This window comes from Macaca fascicularis, chromosome 13 (assembly GCF_037993035.2).
Source record: "Macaca fascicularis isolate 582-1 chromosome 13, T2T-MFA8v1.1".
NCBI lineage: Eukaryota > Metazoa > Chordata > Mammalia > Primates > Cercopithecidae > Macaca > Macaca fascicularis.
Window position 1 is genome coordinate 50,317,053 of NC_088387.1, and position 18,458 is coordinate 50,335,510.

The following is an 18,458-nucleotide window of genomic DNA, read 5'->3' on the forward strand; positions in this document are numbered from 1 at the left end:
CCTGGGGTGCTAGCCACATGTCGTGTGACCCCTGGAATAGACTGGGTGAACTCCACGTGCCACCCCCAGCTGGCCAGAGATGGGCCTCGCCAGGCAGCAGCTATGCCCCTCCCATTCGCATCCTGAACCCCACAGAAGCCTTACTGTTATTTTTAATGCAGTTCTTTTTTAGAAAGGTGAGAGGGAAACCGGCAGTTCACCAGAGCAAAATAAAGCTAAACATAGTGTTCCAAAGATCTGGTCCAGCTTCAGAAATTACACGTTCCCCTTTGGGACTTAGGCATAATTTGCCACTCTGGTTCTGGGAGCACGTTCCCACCTTCACGGCATCCCAGAGACTATAACCAGAGCAGCAGGCTCAAAATTAGCCCCAGCCCCAGCGCCTGGGAGCCTGGGAGCCTGGGAGCCTGGGAGCCTGGGAGCCGGCCAGCCCCAGCACCCGCCCCACAGAGTGAGGAAACAGTCTCCCAAGGCCTCCTGCACACTAGCCGGCCAGGCCTGTCTCCTGCTGGCACCCCACGCTCACCACACACACAAAACACACACACAGACACACACCCACCACCTCTACTCCACATATACACCCACCTCTGCCACACACATCTCTACCACGCACACACACACATCCCACCTCTACCACACACACCACCTCCTCTACCACACACACCACCTCTACCACAAACACCCACCACCTCTACCACACACACACCACACCTCTACCCCACACAAACACACACACTCCACCTCTACTACACATACCCCACCTCTACCATACACACACACACCCCACCTCTACCACACACACACCACCTGTACCACACACCCCTCTACCACACACACACCACCTCTACCACACACACCATCTCTACCACAAACACCCACCACCTCTACCACACACACACCACACCTCTACCCCACACAAACACACACACTCCACCTCTACTACACATACCCCACCTCTACCATACACACACATACCCCACCTCTACCACACACACACCACCTGTACCACACACCCCTCTACCACACACACACCCCACCTCTACCACACACACACACACTACCTCTACCACATACACACACCACCTCTACCACACACACACACCACCTCTACCACACACACACCACCTGTACCACACCCCTCTACCACACACACACCCCACCTCTACCACACACACACACACTACCTCTACCACACACACACACCACCTCTACCACACACACACCCCACCTCTACCACACACACACACTACCTCTACCACACACACACACCACCTCTACCACACACACACCCCACCTCTACCACACACACACCACCTGTACCACACCCCTCTACCACACACACACCCCACCTCTACCACACACACACACACTACCTCTACCACACACACACACCACCTCTACCACACACACACCCCACCTCTACCACACACACACCACCTGTACCACACACCCCTCTACCACACACACACCCCACCTCTACCACACACACACACACTACCTCTACCACACACACACCACCTGTACCACACACACCTCTACCACACACACCACCTCTACCACACACACCACCTCTACCACACACACCACCTCTACCACACATGTACACACACCCCCTCTACCACACACACACACCACCTCCACCACACATACACCACCTGTACCACACACATACATACCACCTCCACCACACACACCCCACCTCCACCACACACATCACCTCTACCACACACCACCTCTACCACACACACTCTCCACCTCTACCACACACATCACCTCTACCACATACCACCTCTACCACACACACTCTCCACCTCTACCACACACATCACCTCTACCCCACATGTACACACACTACCTCTACCACACACACACCTCTACCACACACACTTGTACATACACACACGTACCTCTTTGTCACATACAACATACACACAGAGTCTCACTTCCAAGCCTTTGCCCGAGCCCTTTTGCCTGCCAGGAAAGCCTCCCTGTCCTCCCCTGTTCACCCACCCGCCTCAGAGGCCCCTCCCCGGAGAAGCTTCCCCGGATGCTTCACCTATGCTGAACCTGCAGGGCCAGGAGACTCCAAGAGTTTGGTCTCCTTGTTAATGAAGCATCTCCTCACTTTGGCATCACTTATTTGAGATCTTCTGGACATCCCCTCTTCCCTTGTCTCTTTGTGACCAGAGCTGGAACTTCCTAAAAGTTATTTCTCTAATTCTTCAGCACACACATATTCCCACCTCCCGAAATTCTCCTTCTCTGAAGACTTAAAGAGGAGCCCCTCTACCCAAGAGCGCTCTCAGAATGCTCAGCAACAGCCGCCCTTGCCATACCCAGCTGGCTCTGGGGGCATCTCAGTGCCTCAAAGGTGTGATTTCTGGGGGCACAGCCTCTATTTGGAGCTTCAAGACTCTCTATAGAAAAGGGACAGGGGGTGGCAGGCTCTCTGTGTGTTCCTGAACACTCTTTTTTCTTCCCCTAATCATAGTTACAACACCAAGAACTGCCTTAATAAAAAATAAATAAATAAATAAATAAATAAATAAAAACTAGTGAACGAAGAACTTAATTTTATTTTAAAGGTAGAAATGAAGTCAAAGACAGAATCAGAGACAGAAAGAGAAATCCAGAAGGAAGAGGAAAGAATGGGAATGAAATGTTGGGAGCTGTGCATTCAGATTGTATGTTTGGGTGGGTTTCAGTATTTTTCTATATTTTCCAAATGCTATATAAAGAACACATATCATTTTATCGTCTGAAAACAATGAAACATCATTTTCTAAAGCAGAGAACTAGATGGAATAGGATACTTCTGCTCTCCCTATTTGATGACACACCCAGGCCTGCCCTCAGAAAGTTCAAAGTCAAGGCCACAATTCCTGCACTGCCACCACCAAGCCTAGACACTCCTCTGGCCAGCACCCATGGGAGCTCGTGCACACACCTGCTCCTATCCCCCCACCTCTCATGCACACTCATGTGCACACACCACCCCCACCCCTAGTCTGCCAGGCTAAAGTCTACACATAGGATGGTTGCACTGACCAAGAACAAGTGGTGGAGTTAATACGTCTGAGTATTTCTCATCCCAATCCTCATTGCCATGGAGAGTTTAAAGAGGCCAGGCACCACCCAAGCAGGGGCCCCCGCTTACTCCTAGAGACAGACACTGATCTACAAGCCCTGGGAGGTTGAGCACAGACCTGCCTTATACACGTTTTGAGTCACCTCCAGAACTGGCCACTCTCGACACAAACCAAAACACTTCTAGAAACCTGAGAAATGCTCCGTGGTGAGTGTGCCAGCCCATGGCCTGAACATCAAGCAAGGGTCTCCAGTGACATGTTCTAAATGTGTGGCCAGCTCATCCCAGGACCTGGGCAGATGCTGGTAAGAAGGCTTCGGGAGCAGAGAGAAGGTGTCACTGAGGAAAGAGACAGGAAGGGACCAAGATGGAAAGGTAACTCTGGCAAGAGCAGGTTTGAGCTAGGAGGGGTCCTAGGACCACAGCCAGGACACGGTGAACACATCCAGCACCAGGCAGGGCTGCATCAACTGTGAGGATGGAACAGGCTGCTGAGAAACACCGGTGGGGCAGACAGGAGCCAGCCAAAATCCAAATTCTGCCAGACCTCTCGTCCCTCCTGTCCCCAGAGGCCAGGGACTTTCACGCTATCTGCATTGGAGGAGGAGGGAGAGGAAGAGAGCCCAGCCATAGTTATCTAGCAAACCACTGGAACTGTACCCAGGGTCAGCTGCCTCCTGGGTTGGCCTTGGAGCGCCTGTCCTCCAGAGTGCCAGGGACAGGGAGGAGAGGCGAACAAGTGAAAGATTTCCTGGATCAGCCCAATCAGAGCAATAGATCTCAGAGAAAAACAGGAACAAAGTCAGATACCAGACAAGGGGCTTCCCCAGAGGGCAAGGGCTCCCTGGAGACCAGAACTGGTCTCCCTGCTGGGTTTGAGGCTCTTGAGAACAGAGTTTTGTCTCCTTCATCAGACAGGGAGCTCCATGAGGGCAAGGTCCAAGCCTCCCCCATCAGAGCAAGGCAGTGTCATTTCCTCCTCCTCCCCCATCCCAGGCCAGGGGAGGCCCAGCCCCTCCCCAGGTGGGCACACCTCCAGGAGCCCCATCCCAGCTCCAACCAGTGCTGCTGGTCTGGCCGGCAGCTCTAGCCAGAGTGGCCGTGTGCTCCCACAAACAGCACAGGCCTGGCTCTGGCTCAGACCCCAGCCCCAGTTCCCTCATGTCAACGCCGGGAGGATGGCCAGGCTGGGCCTCCTCATCGTCTGCCTCTGGCTGTGCTTGTGGCCAGCAGGACCTAAAATAGTCCCTCCCCATCTGAGTGTGTAGACATTTTGAGGGCAGCACACACAGAACGGAAATCCTGCTGGGCAGGCCCTGCACTTCCCTGCACAATCTCAGACAGGCCCATGGAGCAGCCGGGAAACAGGAGCCAGGAGCAGGCAGCCAGAGTTTGGGGCAAATTATCTGCCTAATTCAGCTATAAACACCCAAGCAGGCCAGAGGCACTAGCACTGAGTTTAGTTAAATTTCACATAGGGACATCTGAAATTTCCATTTGGGTTTCCCCAGCCAAGAGAGTGATTCCTCCTCAGATCCATACAGACAGTAGCCAGAAAATCCATCCATCCATCCATCAACCCATGCGCCCATCTACCCACTTGTCCAGACAGACAGACTTTCATTAACACCTCCGCTAAGCGAGGCCTTGTGCTGAGCACTGAGAATACAAAGAGGAAGGAGCCGCAGTTGCTCCCCAGAGCTCAGCCTGGGGAATGTGCTAACATCGACAGAGACGTGCAGGCCCTAGGGCAGCACAGTGACCCAAAATAGGCAAGTCTCACAGAAGAGGAGGAACCAGGAAAGACTCCCCCAGAGAAGTGACCATGCCTAAGTTAGATCTTAAAGAATGACCAAGAGTTGGCGAAGGGACAGGGGGCAGGAGGTCTTCCCAGCAGAAAGGCTGGCAGGGCAGTGCCCTGGAGAGCCATGGAGGCTGGTGAGATGGAACTCAGGGCTTCTGAGGACTTTTAGCATCAATGAAACTACAGATGCAGCAAGGCCCGAGGACACAGGTGTTGTCCACATAGGCCTGGAGGCTCTGCCTCTGGGTGGCTCAGAAGTTCTGGGAGCCCCAGGGTGCCAGGGGTGTGACCAGCATCTTGCAAAGCCCAGAGAGGAGGGTGACAACCTGGAACAGATGGTGAGTTCAAGGCTGGTGCTCACAGTGAGACCTTTCTCCATGTCTGCTGTGGGAAGGACCAGATGGGCTCAGCCCTACAGAATCTAGAGCCACTCCATGGCCCACAGTGGGGGCAGTGTTGCCTCTCAGCACAAGATGCCACAGACCTCCTGCCATGCTCTGTGGCACTGGCATCTGCATCACTGGCTGGCCCTTGGTTGCTGAGTATGTAGCAAAGGGATGACTCCTACCTCCCCCAGGGCTGGAGACCTTAGAATAATGCCCCTTCCTGCCTCTTTCCTCCTTTTCCCTGCAGATGGAGGAATGGGGTGAGATGGACTCTTGGCTTGGACACAGCCTCCTCTTTCTAAGCTGTCTCCAAGAAGCCACCAAGCACAAGCCCACAGAACAACCTTCCCCCTAAGAAGGGGCCTGTCCAAGTTAGGGAGATGGGGCTGGAGGATGCCAGAGATGGCCCACTTGCTCCCTCCCCTGTTGTCCTTCTCTCATTTGCTCCCCACCCTGATTTTCTCGTGATCTCCAGGAGAAAGCCCTCGCCATGGCCCCCAGGGTAGAGGGGCTATTTTTCACATATGCTTCCAAGAAAAGGGATTGAGTCTTGCGCAGATGAGCGCACCCCACCCCGCTCAGCCAGACTGACAGCTCCCATCTGGGTCTCTCTACTGGACAGTGTCCAGCTGCTGAAGCCCAGAAGGGGATGTGTATAGAGGCCGTGTGATAATGAAGGGTTGGAGAGAAGGGGTGGGAAGAGATGAGGAATGGAGGGGAAGGGTGACCCAGGCCTCCCTGGAAGATGTCCATCCTACCTGGATGGGGATGAGGGGCTCCTTGTCATCAATGTCGATGAGCACGTCTTCCCCAGGACTGAGTAGGCTCACATCGTCTGCAGGGGAGGGAGCCATCCAGGCCTGAGAGGGGCTCTCTCAAAAGACTCGCCCCTCACCAGCCCCAGGGCTCAGCCAAGGGACCGAGACAAGACCCTGCGGTCTCTCCACATCTCTCGGTCAGTACCTCTCGCTTCCTCCCTCCCAGTAAGTTCCTGTCTCATCTCCATCTCTCCCATCCTCCTTCGCACGCCCTGTCTCCCACTTCTGTCTTCCTCTCCTCACATTTCTCTCCTCCCTCCCCGCATCATTGTCTCCCTGCCCTCTGTCTCCCTCCCCCCGGGGCCCACTTTGAGCCCTTGCCCCTCAGCTCCCACGGGTATCAGTTACCTGCTCCTGGTGCCCCCCCACCCAGAGCTAGGATCTGCCCTAAGGAAGGCGAGGTCCCCGCCCTGTGGTCTAGCAGAGCGGAAATCGCTTCTCATTCGGGTCTCCATATGAGAAGGACTTCAGGATGCATCTCAACTAGGAAGGGTAGCTTGGCCCTGAGGCCCCCCGTTCCCTGAGCTGCCCATCGTCTCCCCTTCCCCTACCTGGGCCACCCTGTGGGGATGGACTCTCCGCCGAGTAGGGGTCACACAGGAAGCTCTCCAGGGAGCGGATGGTACACTGGCCCACCACAGGCCGGCGGCCAAACTGGCGGTTATCGATGACCTTGATGGTGATGGGGGGGCAGTAGAGCTCCTCCCTGGGCAGCATCTGGGTGGAGGAGGAAGAACGCACTGGCCTGAATGCCTCTCTAGGAAGTCTCCAGGTCAAGCCCAAAGAGCAAAAAATGACTATAAACCACAGATAATCCCCACAGCCAGAAATCCAAAATGGTGGCTGGCCCAGAGCTGGGCAGTAGAGCGAAGCCACCCACCTTTTCTGTCAGCCCTTTGAATGCTGCGTGCAGAGGCTGGCTTTCCCCCCACAGCTTTACCTTCCAAATACATCCCGTTCAGCCTGAAGTGAAAACAAGGCTGCGTTCCCTCACTGGCTGGGGAGCGGGCGAGGGGAGTTGGCCCGGGACTCAACATTTCTTGCAGACAGTCCCCCCCAAGTGGATACTCAAGAGTTGGCTTATAGACCCAGATTCTTCTCCCCGCACACCCAAAAAGCACTTTGAACACAACTTGAAATAATTTATATGCTCTCCTTCGGGGCAGCTTTGGCTCAGCCAAGAGGAGGCTTCTGTTGACAGCCACTGGGCCTGGAATTTCTACAGCGCTTTCATCTTGCAAACCATTTTCTTTTCCTCAGACCTGCCTTACTCCGGCCACTAGGTCTAGGCATCCCAGGAAGCTGCAGAGGCCTGGGGGGCCTGAGGGCTGTGGGGGTGAGCTCCTTTTAGGGGGCACAGGCTAGGGTGGGACATGGTCAGAAAAGGTTTGGAGGAATCCTGGAAAGCCAAGCCCTAGCAGGTCCCTGAGGGTGCTCCAGGGGACTGAAACCTGTCCCAGAGGGAAAACAGCCAGGGGATGGCTCCTTGGGACTTTCGCTGATCCAGGATCTGGGTAGGAGGCAGAGTCTAGCCCCATTTGTCCTACTCAGAGGCCTGAACCCTTCCAGTGAGGAGGGTATGAGCATTTCTCCCCATGTTCACAGGAAGGTGAGGGGTCCTACCCTGGACCACGCAGGGAATTGGAGCACAAGTCCCAGGCTGCTCGGGGCCATGTAGAACTTCTAGCCCCAGGATTCTGGAAAAGGACAGTAGGGAGGTGGGGCTCACCACTTCCATGAAGAGGGTACAGATGTCAAAGTTGGGGTTCTTCCGGAGGTTCCTGATGACACAGGACTGCACCGTCTGGCCCCCACACTCTATCACAAGGCTCGGGGAGGAGATGCTGGCCAGCTGGTAACTCTTCATGTTCCGCAGGCCCCATGCCAGGACCTGGGCACACAGAATGAGGAGAGTGGCTTGGAAGGCCCCAGGCCCCAGGAAAGGCTGGGGCAGGAAGGGGAAGGGCATTCTGCTCCCAGCCCCCACGCCCAGGCCCGGCCGGCTCACCTCGATGGCGGTACGCTGGAGCGCTGGCTTGATGTTCTGAGGAACCATGTAGATGTTGGCCTCCCTCTGGGGTGGTGGGTAGGGCAGGTCTGTGTCCTCAGACTGCAGTGGACAGCAGGTGGAATGGAGGCAAAGGTGGGAAGAAGACCAAAGCAAAGACACAAGAGAGAAGGACAGATAGGACAGAAAGAAATGCCAAGTGCAGGGAGAAACAGAGAAGTAAAGACCAAAGTGGACAAACAGGGAGGCAGAAATGAGAAAGCTAAGTCAGTTTTGGCCAGGCACCATCTTCTCCAGGATCACAATTCCAGCACCTTCACCCAGGGTTCAGGTCACCCTGTTTCAAATGAATCCCTCCTCCCATAACGCAGGCTCTGCTGCCCCCTTAGCTGCTCCGGGTCTGCCCCTCCCTGACATGCACACGGCACATGCGTGCACACGCTGCCCACTCCATCCTGGCAGTCCCACTTCATCCCCTCTCAGTCCCAGAGAGGACCACGTGCCTGCCCCCCAGCCTGGTTCTCCTGCCTCCTGGCTCAGACCCTTCCAGGTTATCATCTGCCCTGGTATTTCACCCCCACCCCCATCCCCACCCCCAGACACCTTCCAGCCCCAAACCCCACCTCTCACACCTGTCCCCTGTGAGGACAGAACACTTGCACTGTGAGCCAGAAAGACAGCAACCGCCCAATGGGAGAAGGGGCTATAAGGGCCCGTCATCCCCAGAGAACCAAAGCACACTGCTGGGGAGGGTCTCTCTCCACTACAGAGACGAGCACGTGTGTGTCAATTCTGGCCTACTAAGGGTTTGCCAGAAAGAGTTGGGCAAAAATCCTCAATGATCACAAAGAACTACATGAGGAAGCAAGATGGGGCAAGGGAGGCAGGTACTGCCTTAGATAGTTAACCGCCAATAACAGCAGTTAGGAACACAGGTGTGAGTCCTACCTCCACTACGTATGACATTAAATAAATTATTTCACCTCTCTATGGCTTAATGTTTTCATCTATAAAATGGTTAGCAAAAGTTGTCAACCTGTAAAGGTCAGGGTGAGGGTTGAAGAAGTTAATACCTGTATAACATTTGGAGGAGTGCCTGGTTCACGTAAACCTTCAACAGGACTATTAGCCCATGTGGTGCTTTTGTGACGATTGGAGAAAGATGTGCTTAAGACTCTTTACTTCCATGTCAGAAAATCATCATATTTTCTGAGTTTATTTGAACAAGACACTTTACTGCCACCTATTGGGAAATTGTTATAATAAATACAAGTATATGGTGTCCTGTGCTAGAAATTGCACCCCCTTAGACACACAGTGTCCTTGTGCAGTGCCCAACCTGCACATCCATACGTGGAGGGCCTGACATGCAGGAAATGTTAACTATAATTAAAAGGACTGTGATGGACACTTTACAGAGCTTGCCTCATGTAATCTCATTTATTAAACAATGAAATCATTGGATTCATTCTCCAAGCAACTTGCGTTGGGTTCCTTCCACAAGGATGGTACATCCATACACAGACGCTCTGCCATAGATGGTGGGAGCAGTCAAAGCAGAGAAAGATATCAGCAGAGAAAGACATCAGCTTCCCCCACCTCCATGACTCACTTCACAGCCAACCCAAGCCACACTCCTGCCCAGTGACACCCTGATGACACCATGTTTTCCCGGACCTACAGCAGCGGGAAGCTTAGTCCTAGAATCAGACTTCATCTCTAGTTCCAACTCTGCCACCTCCTCGCCGTTTGACCTTGGGCAGATTACTTAACCCCAGTGACAGTATTCTCAGATGAAGATCTGAGATAAGCTGCTCTGAGAATTAAATGAGAGAACAAATCTGACTAGCGCCTGGCACACAGGAGGCGCTTAGTAAATGGCTGTGACTGTAACTATTACTAGAATTGTGCTTAGTACCATTGTTTTTGCCATTGGTGTTGGTGTTGATCTCCCCAGGGTGACTTCAAGAGAGCTGAGCCATCAGAAGCATCTTTCAGGGCAACACTGGCTTTATTACTGTCTCTAAGTCACCAGGGCATAAAGCAAAACTCTTGTCATTTTCCTCCAGATCCACAATGCAGGTGACATGATGCAGGAAGCGCCTGCCTTGCTGACTGGCTGATAGGGAGGAATGATGGACAGGGCTGCTGCAGTGCACAGTTCCAGGGGCTGCTATGCATGGCACAGTCCACATGAAAGGTGCCCTTGGAGGATAGAGGCAGGGCCTGAACAGCTTCTACAGGCTGCTATGGGGACCCCCAGTTTGATGTCCTTCCTGGGCACTCCAAGGCAACCAGCTGCAGGTGGCAGCACAGCAGGGTATCCTCTTTAAAGACAGGGTTGCACTTGAAGGCCTGCTTGTGGCCTGTTCATGGCCCCTTACAGCTAATGCCCAACCCAGTATGGACCCAGAGCCAAAAACCTAAGTCAAAGAGGGGCCAAAAGAAAAATCCATCAGGGAGGGAACAGCCCCAGGATCCCCTGAGTGGAGTGGCAGAAAGACCAATTTTCTCATATACTCGTTCTCTTAAAATCACTAGGGAAAACTCATGAACACATTCCTCCCAGAGTATTTCCTCTCTAGGCCCCCAAACGCTGGGCAGTATCCACTTTATCCCTCGTTTCCTCAGCCTGTCTCTCCCTCGGGGCTCCCTCAACCTCCACGGTGATGACATTCCTCTCTAAAGGCTGGGGACCAGGCTCCCCATCTTCAGGAGCCTGCTTGCTGAGGGCAGGGGAACGAGAACCTAGAGAAGGGTAAGCTCCAGTACCGTTTGGAGAAGGCCCTGGAGGAAGAAGGCAGGAGCGCACAGCTGCGGAGCATCGGGCCCAGCGGAGGCAGAAGGAAGAGACAGGCAGAGACAGTGGTTAGAGGTATGTCCAGGCAGCTTCCTCAGCACGAGGTCACCGCATGCATCCCAAGGCCATCTCTGTCCACCGTGCTGTCCTCAGGGGTCCCAGGACATGCTTCTTCCCTGCCATTTCCTGCCACCTCCCAGGGTTGCCTGCCTCTGTGGCTCCCCCTATGACCATGCATCCAAATGCTCCTCCCCAATTTTTCACACTGTCTCCTGGATCTTCTCCTTCCCAATTTAAAGACATCCCCATCTCCCAAATCCACCCGCGCCCTCCTCTCTGTGATCCCTCTCTGCAGGTTCCCTCCTCTCCTCTCTCTAATCCTGTCTCCTCCTTCATGTCCACACCACCAGCTGCCCAGTGCACCCTACTTCTGCCCTCAGCACCCCTCCCCAGAAATTTGTCTCCAAAGTCCCCTACCCGAAGGACACTCATGGGCTCTTCTCTCTCTCGCCCCCTCAGCAGCAACTGGCCAGCTGACCTCGCCTTCTTCCCAAACTGTCTCTCTGGATCCACACTGCTGGCCCCCACCCTGTTTGCTGAGCCTCCTCCGCAGCCTCCCCATCTTCCTCCACCAAGCCCTGATCTGCTCCTTAGCCCTCTCCTGGACTTTCTGCTCCCAAACATCTCTGCTAAGCCCCAATATCTTACTGCTTAGTTCATTCATGTGTCCTACTGGCCTCTCACACTGAACTTGTCCAAAACTGGATTCTTTATCTTCCCCCTCAGAACCTGCACACTTCAAGTCTGACCCCACCATCCACCTAGACAACCAAGCCAAAAGCCCCCATGCCATCCTTGGCTCCTCCTGCCCCTCATCGCCCTGCCTGACTGATCACCAAACACTGGTGAGCCTGTCTCCTGAACATCTCTCAGGCCTGCCCACCCATCTCCTTGGCTCAGTGCAAGCCACCGCCCTCTCTCACCTGGACTCACCAGCACCCCCCTTTCACTCGGTTCTGACACCCTCTCCCGAAAGCCCACGCGCGCTGCAATCTGCAGCCAGGGCAGGCTTTCTAATAACGTCACTCTCTGCTTCAAGTCCTCCAATGTCTTCCCACCGGCTCAGGATGAAGTGCAGACTCTTCAAAGTAGCCTCCACAAGACCCCTAATCTTCCAGCTCCTGCTGCCTTCTCTGGGCATGTTTCTCCTCGGATGAATTTCCCCTTGATGACCCCAAGTAGTGATGAACCACCTCCTGGGATACACGCAACCCCTGCCCTTCTGAATGCTAGCAGGTTGCAGGAGACACCATGCTCTTTTAGCTTTGAGGCTTGGAGCTCAGTGGTCCCCCTGTCTGAAATGCACTTCTACCCCAACTCCTTCTGTACTTCCTATTCGGACTGCAGGTGTCTATTTAAATATTCCCTGGTGCCCCAAGCTTAAGTACCCCCGTAGCTCCCATAGCAACTTACACTTATTCTCATAGAAAGACACATCAATCCATCACCCCGTGCCATCTCCACGTGTTCATTTGATTGTGTCCTTGGTTAAACCAGCAATTCTGTACACAGGGACCATAGCTGAATTCCCCCGTCCAATAAATAAATGATTATGAATGGATAACTGAAGGGGAAGAGGGAGGGTGAAGACAGAAGAGTGGGTGGATGGGAAGATAAAGGAATGAATCCAGCACACACTCTCCTCCTTCCTAGCACCCGTGGCTGCTCCAGCCTGACCCTGGGTCCTCCCCAGGCCTGCTCATTACTCCCTCTGGGTCAATTTTCTTTACTGCCACCTGAATCTAACCCATTTTTAGGGCCTAATTCAAGATCTCTAGAACAACTCTCCAAGACGCTCCAGAAACGCCTTATAACCTGACTCTGACTCTCTTAACCCCATCTACGTGACCCTTTCCCCACATAGCCCATTCCCAGGGTCCTAAGGGGTCTCTGATCAACTCACAGGCAGGAGTCCTGAGGCCTCTGCCAGCTCTTGAGCCTGGTTTTCAACTTTTTTTCTGGTCCAGTCCACTTGAGGGGTACAGCACCCCCACCTCCAGGACAGTAATTCTCAGTGAGGTGCTGTGACCCTCATTGCAACTGGGAAGCCTCTCAGCACTGCTGGGCAGACAGGGTGTGGACTGAAAGTGCCACCAGAACATCCTGATTCACCGTCCTATGGCTGATGGGGGACTCTGATAAGCCTAACTAGAGGAAGCCACATTGGACCAGCTCCCGACTTGCTCCCCTCAAATGCAGGGACAACCAGGGGCGGCTGCAGGGATGGGTTCTACAGGTGTGCAAGGTGTTGATCAAGCCAGCCCAGACTAAGAGGACCCCAGGAACAAGTGAAGCTCTCTCCCCTACCAGAGCTGAAGCCATCCTTAAGCCCACTTCAGTCTATCTGTCCCGCTGGCCAGTTTAGCACAAAGAACCAAGGCCCTGAGCCATGAAAGGGGCTCCCCTAGCCCCATCTAGGGGCCACCACATTAGACAGGAGTCGCTCCCAGGACAAGGGAAGTGGTGGCAAGCCTCCTGGGTCAGCCCAGTCACCAGTAGCCTATGGACCCTCACCTCACCCAGGAGGGGACAGAAGACTCTGCAGTCACATCCTGGTTCCTCCGGGAGCTCCAGGCAGGGGGCAGCCAGGCAGGCTGGGAGGGCTCCATTGTCTGCCTGCCCCACCCAGCTCGTTAGGAACAACATGTTGCTCTAATTACACTTCCCAGGAAAAACAGTGTTTTAAATTAAGGCCTTGGGGGAGGTATGGGGGATGGGGGACCACTGGCTTTATTTTCCTGATTGCAAAACACGAAATTTTTCCTTCCAGTGGATTTGGGGGTACAGGAGAGTACCCCGGGTACATCTCAGAGTAAAAGCCATATATACCCTGCAGCCTGGATGGGTGGATGGAGTGGCATCCGGTGGCCCCCACCCCTGAGCTGGCAGTAAAATCAGCCACGAAGCATACAATCCCTCCCACCAGGGCATCCCCTGCGCCAGCAGGAGAGAAGCAGCAGAAGCAAGGGTAATACTCTAAACCACGCCCCCTCCCCTCCCCACCTCCCCAGAATGGTCAGGACCGCAAGCCCCATGGGTCTTCCTCTACACATGTTCTGTATCCTAGGGGGCCCTGGGCATTCGGGGGCCCGCCATCACCTCGGCTGCTGTGTGTGCGTGCATGTGTGCGCCCTCGAGAGTGTACACAACTCGCACACGCTCACACGTGCGTGCACACATTCTCCAGTTCTCAGGAAATCTAAAATTGCAGTTTCTTTGAACTCATTCCCCTTGGCAGCATGGACTGCCTTTGTTCTCCAGACAAAAAGGAAAAGAAACGAGACAGAGGGCTCAGAAGAGGCGGGGAGAAGGAGGAAGCTGGGGCCAAGGAGCAAACAGGAAGAGTGAAACACGAAAGGAGAGTGGGAAGAGACTCAGGAAGAGAAGGAAAGACAAAGAAAATGCAGACCGGGGAACGCAAAGGAAACCCTTCCCTCCATCCGTTCCCTCTGCGAGGACTCAGATCTCCCGGACATCATCAAAGCCTCAGACACACCATGCAACAGCCTCACTTCCTGACCAAGAGCCACAGAGAGGGGCGTCCCAGGTGGGCATAAAGCCTGGGAGAGGGGAAGTTTGTTGTCCACCAAGCCGCATCCAGGAGGTGACACGCCCTCAGCCCAAGACACTGCTGCCTGGGCCACCTCCCCACATTTTCTACCAATCCCAGCTTCAAAAGCCAGCTCAGTGGCACCTCTTCCGGGAAGCTATCCTCACTGTCCTGCTCTGGGAACCTTCGACAGGGGCAGACAGCACTTCATCTCATTCACAGGCACTGTGGCTTGGGAATCTCCGCACCCGGCTGCGCTAGCTGAAAGGCACTTCCCACAAGAGAGGATAGCCTTAAACCATCCTTCAGAGTCACTTGCCCCATCCGTTCCTACTGGTCTGTCTCCAGTCCAGGCCCCTATCTCAACTGACTCAAGAGCCTCCTAGCCAGTCTCTCACACCCACACCCCTGCAGCCAGACAGCTCCCCAACACACCCATCCTTCCCTCACTGCCCCCTGACTCTCATGGGCTCCCGTGGCCAGGGGCTCAGGAGGAGGCTCCCAGCCCTCCAGGAAGGCTTGAGCACTCTTCACGAGGATCGGGCCGGGAGCCTGGGAGCGGCCAGGTGGGAGATACAAGGCAGGAGCTTGGTCACAGCAAAGAAGACAGAAAAACCCTGCTGGGGTCCTGCCTCCAGCAGAACCAGCGGCAACAGAAGGACCACCGGCCCCGGGGCTTCTTAAAGTGAAGAGGACTCAGCATCTTGGCATCAGGCTTAGCCTTCAAGTGAGAAGGACATGGGCTGAGCTAGGGGTCCCAGGGCTGTTCCCTGGGGCTGAGGGAGGCCACAAGGTCATCTTCTGGGGCTGGTCCCTGGACCAGCAGATCATTCATCCCACTGGGATAGGTCCTCCTCGGACCCTTTGAACCTGCTGGCCTGGCCCAGCCCTGTGCCTAGCACACTCCTAGGACTCGCTCTCCCCTGGCCCTGCTGACCCACACCCGCCCTCAGCCTGCCGCCTGGTTGGCCCTGCAAGGGGACACTTGGTGCTCTTTGGGCTCTGGCCCACGAGCTGCAGTTTTGATTTGCTTTCTGACGAGACTGCAGCCAGATCCCTGCCCTCGAAATCTGAGCCTTCACTGTTATATATTACGAATCCAGTTATTAAGGATTTTAACTTTTTTTTAATAACTCATCCCTGGGCTGGGTCTTCTTCAGAGCAGGCTGTGGGTTTTGGCCACAAAGTGCACTCAATCAAGAGAGAGGGCTCCGTGCTGCTTCCCTGGACAGGACTCCACCTCCCTTTCCAAATCGGCAGTCTTTCGCAACTGCAGCCAGAAGCAGGAGGCCGCCTGTCAGGCGCAATTACAGCGAGCTCACTTGGCGGACCCCACCTCGGTCTGGGAGCAAAAGGAAGTGAGGTAAGGGGTGCGGGGCCTGTGGATCCCACATCCTGACTCTGCACTTCAAGTCCAAATTGCACTGAAAATGTCAAATAGTGTCCGCTCTCAGTCTGGGGATTCCCTAACGGCAGGAAGTGGCTGCCCTTTTCCCAACGCCTCATCTGACCAGGGCTCTCCTTCCTGTCTCTCCGCCCAGGTCTCTGTCACCCACCCTCTGGCCTGGCTCACGACAGTCCACCCACAGATGCACAGGAGGCCATAGGGAACGTGCTTCTCGCCTCCCATGGCAAAAGATGCAGTCTTGCTTTATCTAAATGCAAACTCTAAACTTTTTCCAGTCCCTAGGAGGTCTCCAGCTCACCCCATCCCCCAAACCAGCCAGGACCCAAACTGGTCCTTGGCCTTTTAAGCCAAAGCCATGTTTCTCACTTTCTTTCTAAGTGCTGATGGGCATAAAGACATTTGGCTAATGCCGCCTCTGCCAGAAAGCCTTCCTTGACTACTCTGGCCCCTTCCAAACAATTTATTCTTCAAAATGTGCCACCTGGTACTTAATCATTTAAGACTCTGTATTGCTGTTCCTGTTGTCTGGGTGAAATCTGGCCTCCCAGCAGGATAGCAAGCCTTCTCAGACCAGGATCACTCCCAGGACACACTCTGGGTGGCCCTGAATCCACACAGAGCATGGGGAATAAAATTCAGACAGGTCTCCATGTGACAGGTGCCTACTGGGCACCAGGAACCTGGAGGGCTCCAGGTGTGTGCTTGGAGGCTGGCTTCACCTTCCCTCCACCTCGGCCCACCCACCCCAGCCACCAGACCCAGCTCACCTCATCCAGGATCCTTGATGTCTCCTGCACCTGGCCCACAGCCATGGGATGTGGCACATCCAGGAGATGGTGATGGGGGGTGGGAGGGGAAAAAGTTCTCCATTAGTATCAAGGAGCACTAGGCGGGGCCAGAGGTCAGCACGCAGATGCCAGCACTAAGAAGAGCCAATAGAAACCACCTCCCACCAAGGTTAAGAATGATGTACTTCCCAGGCACGTCCCCAACATGGTCCCTGAGAAAGAAGGTGTGATGGATGTCAATGCAGAGGGAGGCTAGGAAAGGCTAAAGCATAAGCCTGGATGCCAGGAATCTCTGGAAGCAACAAGAGGAAAGAGAAGAACAGCAGGTGGTGGGAAGGGCCTGGGAGCCTGCGGCCTTGGCAAGCTGAGAAGAACCAACCTAGAAGCCCCAGGAGCAGGCAGCACTGAGAGCAGGAGCTTAGGACAGGGAGGGAGACCTGGAGGGGCAGGGCTGGTGAAGGAGGGCCTGCATGCAGGGAGGGCCTCCCAAGAACTCTCTAAAATGTGTGTGGGCTGCCTTGTGAAGGACAATGGAGGTGTCCCAACACAGCCCAGATGACTACTTCTCATAGATGCAGCTAAACGTGGCATGGAATCAGGTAATCAATCCAATGCACCTGGGTACCAGTCAAAGCTTGACATTTTCTACCAAGACCCCCAGAAGAAGGAAGGAGAGCAGCGGTAAGGGAATGAAGCCTCCGTCACAGGAAGAGGAAAGAAAATGGGGTCTTGGTAAGAACAACTCAGTGGGAAATGTGGTCTGAATCAGAGCTTCTGAAACTCATGCATATGTGAGAGGGCCCTGGAGGGCAAGCTGATACAAAGATTGCTGGGCTGCTCCCTCAGAATTGCTTCAGTGGGCTTGAAGTAGGACTCAAGAACTGGCCACACTTTCAGAACCCTGGGGCTAAGTCAGTGATTCTTAGCCCTGGATGTGCATTAAGATTCCCTGGGCAGTGCTGTCCCGGGGGTCCTAATGCTCAGCCAGCTGAAAGCCACCGGGCTGGACAATTATGAGGATCCTTCCATCTGGAATGCTGTGGTTCTTGGACTTCTCAGAGAAGAAGGGCAGGAAAGACCTGAGCTAGGCAGAGAGATTGTGAGCTTCCTCCAGCCCACACCCTCCTCTGCTTGAAAGAGCTTCCCCAGGGGCTTGAGGCAGGATCGTGGTAATGCCTGACCGCCCTTCCTAACCCAGAGAGATGCCAAACACAGGGAGACTGGCAATCAGTTTGAAGAAGGAAAGGTCAGAGCAAGACTTACCTCAAAACCAGGAATATGGTGGATGGCCGGCTGGAGTGAAGAAAAGAGAGCTCTGGTCATGTGCTTGTCACCCAAGGCCCCCATCACCCTCATGACACTCACAGACTATGTCAGTGATCAGACTGTCCATGGTTTGCAGCCTCTATTCCTTGGGGGTGGAAGGGATGCTAGGTTGGCATTGTGCCCATCCCTTCCAGACACTTCACCCAGAGCAGCCCTACTTTTATTTGGTCTACATATTGGGGTTCACATCATACTAAGAGGAAGTTTGAAGGTACAGCTCCAACCCAAACCTCTCATTTTACAGAGGGGAGTGGCTGGCCCAGGGCCATGAGGCTAGGTCATGGTGAAGCCAGCACTGCAATGGGGATCCCGCCCTTGCCTGTTCCTGGAGTCCCTCGCATTGTGGCAATTAAGGCTCCCTTAATCAGACAACAGAGGTCCTCCTCCCAGAAACCATGTCAGGATACGATCCAAGGAAG

The 18,458-nt window shown here is 54.3% G+C and overlaps 1 protein-coding gene across 24 annotated transcripts in view; it reads right to left on the reverse strand.

Moving 5' to 3' along the window:
- DYSF (dysferlin) overlaps nt 1-18,458 on the reverse strand; it is a 233,094-nt gene that overhangs the window by 66,814 nt on the left and 147,822 nt on the right. For 15 of the 24 annotated variants that reach the window (XM_045369115.3, XM_045369111.3, XM_045369113.3 and 12 more), the window contains 6 exons: nt 17,977-18,006; nt 16,693-16,722; nt 8,108-8,209; nt 7,829-7,990; nt 6,651-6,816; nt 6,040-6,116 (listed from right to left, as the gene is read on the reverse strand). In XM_045369115.3, coding sequence (XP_045225050.2) covers nt 6,040-6,116; nt 6,651-6,816; nt 7,829-7,990; nt 8,108-8,209; nt 16,693-16,722; nt 17,977-18,006 — 567 coding nt within the window. Of the gene's footprint in view, nt 1-6,039; nt 6,117-6,650; nt 6,817-7,828; nt 7,991-8,107; nt 8,210-10,879; nt 10,922-16,692; nt 16,723-17,976; nt 18,007-18,458 lie in introns of those variants that run through there. The other 9 variants (XM_065526969.2, XM_065526966.2, XM_065526968.2 and 6 more) reach the window with 2 other exon arrangements.